The sequence below is a fragment of the Merops nubicus genome, unplaced genomic scaffold (assembly GCF_000691845.1).
Source record: "Merops nubicus isolate BGI_N331 unplaced genomic scaffold, ASM69184v1 scaffold14217, whole genome shotgun sequence".
NCBI lineage: Eukaryota > Metazoa > Chordata > Aves > Coraciiformes > Meropidae > Merops > Merops nubicus.
This window is the reverse complement of record NW_008618439.1, coordinates 14,246-23,409: the sequence shown is the minus strand read 5'-3', so window position 1 is coordinate 23,409 and position 9,164 is coordinate 14,246. Positions and strand designations below refer to the sequence as shown.

Sequence of the window (9,164 nt, the reverse complement as noted above, 5' to 3'; positions counted from 1 at the left end):
TGCTTTCTCTGCTTGTATGCAAGAGTGCAGGATTTTTTCTCTCTATTGACATCAATGGCAGGAGATTGCTTTTAAGGATGGGGAAGGAAGAAGAGAAGAGGGAGAGTGGCTCTGAACTTCCAGCAAAGCTGAACTATGTTGCACAGTAAAACTACATGACCATTCCTTCCTGCCTTCACAGCTTGTTAAGTATGATGAGAGAGAGTGAGCACATCACCATAAAAAACTTCATCATGTTTTCTTTCTTGCAAGTGCTGCCCTGAAAATAAAGCTGCTGGAGAAGAAGGGTTTGTCACCTCATTTTGCCAGGAGGTTTCATTGCTCCCTAGCCAGCTGTTGTTGCTGGAGTACCTGAAACTGCACCAGACCTCATGATTCCAGAAAGCCAAGGCCCCTTAATTGCAGCCAAGCCTAGGAAGAGGACACCAGCTGACTTTTTATCCCAACTTCATCTTGTCAAGCAAACCCTGGACCAGGGAAGCAGCACCTTAATTTCAGAACATCTGTTCAGAGCCCAGAAGATACTTCAGCAGTCCAGAGCTGGATTAGCCTGGCATGAGCACCAGCAAGAGCTGTGCCCTTGTGAGACCAGGGCTACTGTTTACAGACAGTTCTTCAAAGCTTGCTGTGGCCCAAGCTGTGCCTATCAATCAGTTTAACACAAACTAACACAAGCACAGGAGCTGCAAACACAAACGTTAAGCTGGTACAGCAAAGAACACAGGCAGAGTTTTCTTTGAAAAAAAAAAAGTTTATTGTATACTGTGAATATGAAGGACAGCTTTACCAAAAAACCTTAGTGACTGAAGACATTCTGATATTTGCAAAAGCTTTTAAGAAACTATTTACACAAAGGCAGTGAAAGGGGTAAAAAATTATTGCAGTCAATTAATGCTGAATAGAACCTTATAAAAAGAGAGAGAAAAGAAACAGTGCAAAAATACTGTCAAAAGTAATCAGTTCTATACACAAGATAAAACTGACAAGCATAAGCTTATGTACTGATATGAATAATACATTAGAATATAAAATAGCATGCATAGATTTTTATTTTTTTTTTTTTAAAAAAAGGCTTTCAATAGCATCAAATAGTTTTGCCATTCAGCCCTAACAGGAGGGAGTGGGGGGCAGGAGAGGCATATAACTGATGTCTTGTTTCTCTACAAACTGTGTACATAGCGTGAGGTTGTGAGATTCAGATCACTTGTTTTGTGTTAAACTGTCATGTACAGAATTACAGAACAAATAAAACAGGAAGCATCAAAATACTGAAGTAACACGGGACAGTAAAATCCAGCAACATAAAACTTAAACATGTTATTTCATTTAACACGTCCCACACAATTATATATGGGAATATTACAGTCATCTGCATGTGTAAACTTTTTTCCTTTGTAAAATAACCAAAGAAAGGTACTTTAACTGATGAGGAAAACATTTTCCATACACAGCAATCTCAACAGGATAAACAGCTGATTAACAGTATTTCTGGCACTTAAGATTTGTTTTCTTTTAAAGACCAAGTAGCAGCAAGAAAATACTTTCATTTAACATACAGAAAAAGGAAGTTCTTATAATGTATACTAATGTTGTGGAACTCACCAGCACAGGACATTGTGAAGGCCAGGTTCTACAGAAAAGGTAATGATGTGATTCATGAGAGATGGATCCAGCAGCAGTTACTGAAGGGTGTCATTTTTGTCTCTGGAAGCCCCTAAAGGACTGGTTGCCAGATGCCCTGCAGGGGCTGAACACCCTCTTCTAGATGCATTCATATTTCTTCCTTAAATGTCAGCTACCAGCCCCTGTCCAAGATAGGGTGTGACCTCTAAGTTGCCTTGAAAGTTAGTTTGTGGGAAGCCTTCCTCGTTTATTTGTGCCTGCCTCATCAGGGAATCCTGCTGTTGTACTGCTGGCTTCCAGGTCACCCTCCAAAGGCAAAGTCCTGCTCTTGTAGCACATAGGAAGCTTTCAGTGAGGGTCCACATAAGGCACAGGCAGCAAAATGTCAAAGAAATGCCAGCTCAAAAATGGCTGAGAGGAACCAACAGAACTGTACTCCAAGATCCTCTAAAAACACTGACAAAAATTGCTTACTTTAAATATTTATATAAGCACTGCTATTTTTGACCTGTATACTAGATGTTTTGTTTCACAACCTAACAATGGTTTATCTACAGTTAGTTAAGACCTCCATCTTCTGCTGTTTGTCCAACAGCCCAAACAGGCAGCTGCTCCCTTCCTGAATTCACAGTCCCTGCAAGCCAAGGCTGCACAGATCATCTCCTCCTCTCTGAACACTCGGGTGGTGTCTGTAGTGTGCACAGCACCAGGTTCTACAAGAAAACTCTACAAGGCTGAGAACGAGCTGTGCACAATTGTCTTTGGGGTTTTGGACTCAAAACCTTTCTGTGAGCATCAAAACCCACCTCCAAACTCCATGTGACTCGGGCTACACAGTAGCAGACTTGTACCCATTTCTGTAGGGGGGGTGGTTTCATGCAGGTTAGGTGTTTTGATGCAGTGCTTCCCTTTCAAATCAGCTCTGGTAATCTCAAACAATAACTTCTTAGCTTAAAATTACCATCTCTAACTGAAGTGCAAAGACTTACTTACTCCTTTTCCAACCTGTGTTTTCTCATTTGCAACTCAAAACCTTTCTGTGAGCATCAAAACCCACCTCCAAACTCCATGTGACTCGGGCTACACAGTAGCAGACTTGTACCCATTTCTGTAGGGGGGTGGTTTCATGCAGGTTAGATGTTTTGATGCAGTGCTTCCCTTTCAAATCAGCTCTGGTAATCTCAAACAATAATTTCTTAGCTTAAAATTACCATCTCTAACTGAAGTGCAAAGACTCCTTCTTTTCCAACCTGTGTTTTGTCATTTGCATTTCTGTCTGTTTCCAAGAAAGTAATTTTAAAAAAAGGCCTCTTGAAATCAGGCAAATATTTAATTGTATTTGTAGCCTCAGCAACTGATTTAAGTAAGTAGAACAGGAGTGTCCTTCAATATACTTTTTATAAAGGACTCCACTAGCACTAGCTGGAGTAAGTTCTCACAGATGTGTCTCCTGCCAGCTGAAACGAGTTCAGGGAAAAGGTACTTCTGATAAGGCCTCTGAGCACTTAGGGTCCCTATCCAGAAGAAAGTTTGTGGGAACCAGATTCATCTTTTCTCAGGAAATCAAGGACAAGAGGTGCCAAAGCAGGCCTGGAGAGGAGCTGGAACATGCAACCTAAGCGACTGATGTCCACTGTCCTCCAGTACAGCCTGTGGAGGACAGATACAGGACACAGAGACCTGAGCTGTGTCAAATCTCAGCCATCATCTCTCCCAACGCTGATGGGACCACATTGGGCATGAAATGCTCAGACCGCACCTTGAACCAAAAATTTGGTGCCAGCAACATCAATACTACCACTGGCAAGAGTTTAAAGGACAAAAACCCAATAGTGTTACACAGAGATGAATAGTGCACAAAAAGGAGATAGATACACAAGAGATTGCCACGTCATGCTTGCTCATCAACTCCAAATTCTCTCTGAAGGATCAGGGAGCATGGGCTAAACACACCAGACTGCAACGTGGGCCAGAAAACTGCCCCTGTCAGTTCACTGACCATTGGTGAGTCTTTGGAGTGAGGTCTGGATTGAAAATCTCTCAAACAGGTGAAACTGGTCTCTTAGAACCCATCCACTGTCACTCTTCCCTGTTACAACCCCTGCAACACAACATACGGCCGCTTCAAACCCTCCCCTTTCCTACTCAAGGGCTCTGTGGTTAAAGTCTGTGGGCCAGAAAATAAAGGGTGCTGTTGCTTTAAGTCTCACACGTTCATTCCTGCTATGACTAATAAAACTGGATGCAAAATACATTTTCCTGTCACTCCCTACAGGTTAGGAAATGCTGCCCGAGCAATTTTGGTCTGATAAAACTACAACAGGTTCAAAGTCAGAGGGCTCAGTTTTTCCCCTACAAAACTGTATCACATTTCAATCATAAAACACGGGCACAATGAAGTTGGGTTGCAAGCTGGGGTGGAAGAAAAACTCTGAAGATATACACCAGCCCAATTCACTTGGGATATTAGCAGATCTAGCCAAGATAAAAATCTAGGAGGAAAAAATACACTGAAGTCAGATGAAAGGAAAAGTTTACAATTCTTCTTTGACAATGAAAGGGAAAAACTGAGTCACATTGGCCTCTATCTACCATACCAGCCACCTCAGGAGTTAATTGGAAATGACTGTTTACTACACGGGCACTTATTTGGCTCATTAATAGGCACTGACTTAATTTGGAAAGGATTTTCTGTGCCGTTTTGTAATTAATATTTTTCTAAGACACCTATGATGCATCTTTGCGTAAAAAAGACAGGCTTAATTTTCTTCCTTTCAAACACAGCTCTTCACATTCTCTTATGCAATAACTTCCCTCTGCTCACTGGAGAAACAGCAGAACATGCTTCAGCCAAGAAAAGCTGAATAATGAGACATAGGAACAGATTCTTTTCCCTCCTCATTTTCGACTTCTCACATCCAAGTGGAGCAATGGGACTTGACAGCTCCGAGTTCAAACTTAATTCATCATTAGGAAATTATTCAGAAAGTTATAACAAGATAGCTAATTTAATATACTTTGCTTCAAGGTTTATTCCTTGGCTCGTTTCCCAGCTATAAAGCATCTCTCTGCAATTATCATGCAGATGCTGCTGAAAAGACTTTAAATGGTTGTTGCTAATTTAACAAGAGATATGTTGGCATTGGCGGAAGAAATTAGAGGAAAACTGGAGCTGACTGAAAACCTGACTGGCTCCTCAAAGGAACACAGTGAAGGAACACAGCTAAATAACTCCTCACTGCTGGGGGGCAGCTGGAATGCCCCCTTGTCACCCCTGTACTGCAGAGCACCACATCAACACGGAGCAGTTGTAACAGGTTTAAGAAGCATTCTGGTATTTGGCCTTAGCCAAAGCTCCCACTGGTTTTAGGGAGGGGCAGGTGTGCAGTGTGTAGGTCAGTGCTGAAGCTGGGAGTGCTTACAGGCTTGGGCCTTTGTACACTGACCACGGGGCCTGAGGTAGGGATGCAGTGGAAAACCAAGGGTGAGCCTTAAAGATTATTTGGGAAAGGGATCCCAAGAGAGCATGGCAGAGTAACTGCAGTGCATCCTGTGCCCCCAGAGGCTGCAAAATCTCTACCCGTGAGGATTTCTGAAACTGGACATGACCCTGGGCAGCCCTATCTGAAGTTAGCCCTGGGGTGAGCAGGGCTGGGACCAGAGACCTCCCAAGGCTCCTCTCCCAGTCAGATCCATCCTCTAGTGACCCAGCAGGGCTGCCAAGGCAAAGCAGGGCTGCCAAGGCAAAGCAGGGCTCCACTGCCCAGGGGAGGGTGGCAGCATGGAGAGATGAGAAAGAGCAATCAGTGTGAGGAGAGGAGCAATCTCAGTGTAGGAACTTTCTGTCTGTTACACCAGAAATAATACTGTGGGAGTCCCACCACAGCTTCCTAAACATTTTCTTTTTCTTCTCTTTGAAAGTTTTGTTTTTGAAGTGCAGCTATTATCACTCCTAAACAACACACACCAAGGTCACTCATAATGTGTTTTACTCCAGCAAAATAAAGAGTTTGAAGCAAGGGACATGCACTAAGTTGTGTGACACAGCCACAGCTGTGGGGAGGGACAGAGGATGACGAAGAGAGAGGAGAACACATCGAACTGATGAGATACTTTGACACAGGGACTTTTTCTTAGCTCTGTCATAGATTTCATTGTTGGCCTTGGGCAAGCCAGCTAAGAATTTGTGCCCTAGTTACACAGTGTAGGAGGTTTGTTTCCCTTTTCTGTTCTGATTGTGAACTTCTGGCAAGGACTGTTTCTCCTTTACCTATTTATACAACATCCTCCTAATCCTAACTGGAATCTGAGCAGTACTAGGATAAATAGTCATAATAAGAAGGAGAATTCAAGGTGTCCAGAGAGAGAGCTGTGCAATTTCATACAAAAACCACCCTTACAGAATGAGGTCTGCCAACACTAAAAGGAAGATCGCTCCATATGTTCATAAATCACAAGACAGTGATGGGGGAAGAATCAAGGCAGACTGAGCTAATGCTCTCAAGGGTCACCACTGGGACATCTCAGAGGTGGAGGAAAGACCACACTGATAATGTTGAAAAAGTTCAAACGACCAGGAAGGGGAATTATTATAGTGCTGAAGTCAATAGTTCACATACGAACCTAAGGCAACTGGAGATGCCTAATTTCAGTGAGATTCCTTTTCCCCAGGAGGTGAGCATCAAGGCATAAAAACCTATTCAGTGTAATTCATGAGAAGGTGCTTGATTAGTGTTTTTTTCAGGTGCATTTAGTTGAAATTCCTCTGCTGTTCAACCCACAAGCCCACCACAGTTACTGGGAAGACTCCTTCGCTGACTTCAGCCTCCTCTGGGTCACTGCACTTCGCCCTGCACTGTTCCAACTCTTATGAACCCCTTCAAGGATTGCAGACAGTAGCAAAAGCCTTGTTTGAAAGATCTCACCTTGATTTTTTCAAGGACCAATCCAAAACCGTAATTCTTGTGGAATTTGAACAGTTTAGCACCCAAAACTCTCTGCCTCACAATGTCCTCTGCCTGAGCCCTCTGGAACAGGCCCAGCTGCATGTGCAGAGACTCAGATCTCCCTGCTCCAGAACTGTGTTCTCCAGCTTCCACTCCTCCAGAGCTGCAGCTGACAGCTAGCAGGTCTTGTTTTTACCATGGAAGCCACATATCTGGGTCCAAAATATTCTTACAGGAGGAAAAGCCCCCTGCCAAATAACTGCTCATTTCAGAAGCTGTGTAGCAAAATAAAAGCCAGTAAACTACCTTTACAAAGGACTGCTTTCTGTATGGACATGTTACAATGCAGATCAGTCAAGTCAAATGTGGTTCAATTTGTAGGTCACTATAAGTTTTACAAGTTATTAAAGTAATTCACAAGTTATTCCAAGAAAAATAAATTATATCCTGTATAAAATAATCCATGGGAGACTCTAGTAAAGAACAATCACTCCTTACTTTGCAGACAACTTTCAAAAGTGCAGTATATGCACACAGTGTTGTCAAGGCAGTTCCCCTCGATGTAAGGTTCAGTCAGAGCCACAAAGACAGGGCTGGGATGTTGAGAAGATTAAATAAGTCTGGAGTTCTGCAGGAACTGGATAAGCACTTGATAGACAAACTTGTACTGTGCTATGGTCTGGATCATAAACATCCTCTGCTCCCGCAGGTGTCTCAGCATCACAGGAACATCCACTTTCTGTAAAGGAAAGGGAAAAAAAGTGTAAGGATTTAAATCAAATAATCCTTATCTCCAGTATCAGTTATCTGACACAGAGAATGGTATTGTAATTATATAATGTAATGAATTATAACCAACTCTAGTGACATATTATAGTTTTTTTTCCCCACCAACTTTCATTTTAAGGAATATTACAGTAGTAAAATACACCAAATACATTGTATTATCTCAGGTTAAAGGCTAGCTACAGCAAGGTTAGTTTTTTTTTCCCCACCAACTTTCATTTTAAGGAATATTACAGTAGTAAAATACACCAAATACACTGTATTATCTCAGGTTAAAGGCTAGCTGTACCAGCAAGGTCTAGTACAAAACAAACAGCCAAGATTACATAGCTCTGTCCAGACTCTACCACTGAGTTCAGCGACAGGCCCTGTGGCCACTTGCATAGTGTGCTTTGATCCATGGGCACAGCTATTCACAGAGGGAGGATCCGAGAGATTTTTCATATGGCAAGCAGGCATCAGGATGACAAGAACAAAGGTAGCTTGAATAAAATTAAGAGTGCAGGCAAATATAGTGATCCTTCCACTAAAAGAGAAGGGAACTCGCTGTCACCAAAAGATCCAGAAACTCTTGACACCTGACCTCCCACAGCCAAGTCTATGCTAGTAAATAATGCTCCAGAACTAAAACATCTGTGGAGTGAAAAAAGGACCCAGCATCCACAATACACGTTTTGCAGACTTCAGGCAAGTCTGTTGCCATCCACTGAACGTCCACTAGCAGCTGTGATAGGTGTTCTCCAAGGAGGCATCTTCCAGCTTAGTTTCAGACAAAAGTAATTCAGTCATGTGCCTTGAAAATGCTCTGCCAGATGCAGTAAAGCATAGCAGGCAGGGACAATCAGGAGATCCACTGTGAAAGTCCATCCCTCACCCCATCGAGCTCACTGGGGCACAGGTGCCCTATGAGGGGCTGAATTAAAAAACTGAGTTGTGTGGAACAGAAGCCTGTGAAGTAAAGCATTAGAAATCACTGCAAGTTTCAGCAGGTGTCACCATCCTACCTCTGGCATTTCGGGGGCAAAAGAACTATGATGTGACAGTTTTATCTGTTACAACAGGTACAGGAGGAGCTATTCAGAGGTCACTGAGCCATGAAGCTCAGACTGCCAGGCTCAAATTCAAAAAGCGTGTAACAGGACCTGAGATGAGGGACACAAATTTTCTATGGCAACAGCAAATGCAAGCAATCATATACACACTGTTTTTGAGGAAGCTCTGAAGCAGTTCAAGCTATAGAACTGAACAGCAGTGACTCTATCAGGTAACACAAATTGCACTTTCTACCATCGGTCTGTCATTCCAGAAACACAGAAAGGAACTTAGTGAGACTTTTGGCCCAGGTAAGAAACGTTACACACACAATGCCTGAACAAAGGGACAGAGAAATGAAGATTGCTGCTAACCCCTGGGGTGCAGCTGAGCATGCAGTCTGCTTCCATGCACACTGAAGTATTCTGGAAAGTTTAAAAATCACCCTGCATATCCATTTCTGTTCACAAACATAACACTCAATCTCCATCCCATGGAAACAAGCCCCAACTCCTAGGCTATCACTTTCTGAACACAAGGCTAAATATTCTGCCACATACCCCAACAAGGTGTTACCAGAGGACATCTCGAGAGAGTCAGCAAGCCTAAAGAACTGTGATGAGTAATGTCATATTATTTTCAATCAAGTGCAAAGGAAAACACAAGCTCTTTCCAGTTAACTCAGCTAACTTGGAGAAGGCCTCTCCTTGGACTCGGGTGCTTATGAAAGCCACACGGTCCTCGCTGGGCAGAGTCAGGCAGAACCTGATCTCACCT

General features: G+C 42.9%; 1 protein-coding gene across 1 annotated transcript in view; it reads right to left on the bottom strand.

Moving 5' to 3' along the window:
* Positions 1–6,832: 6,832 nt before the first annotated feature.
* The window catches only part of LOC103775979 (tyrosine-protein phosphatase non-receptor type 14-like), a gene marked incomplete at its 5' end in the record, with an annotated part of 14,176 nt that continues 11,844 nt past the window's right edge, over positions 6,833–9,164 (bottom strand). The window contains one exon of the mRNA XM_008943459.1: positions 6,833–7,308. Coding sequence (XP_008941707.1) covers positions 7,180–7,308 — 129 coding nt within the window. The remainder of the gene's footprint in view (positions 7,309–9,164) is intronic.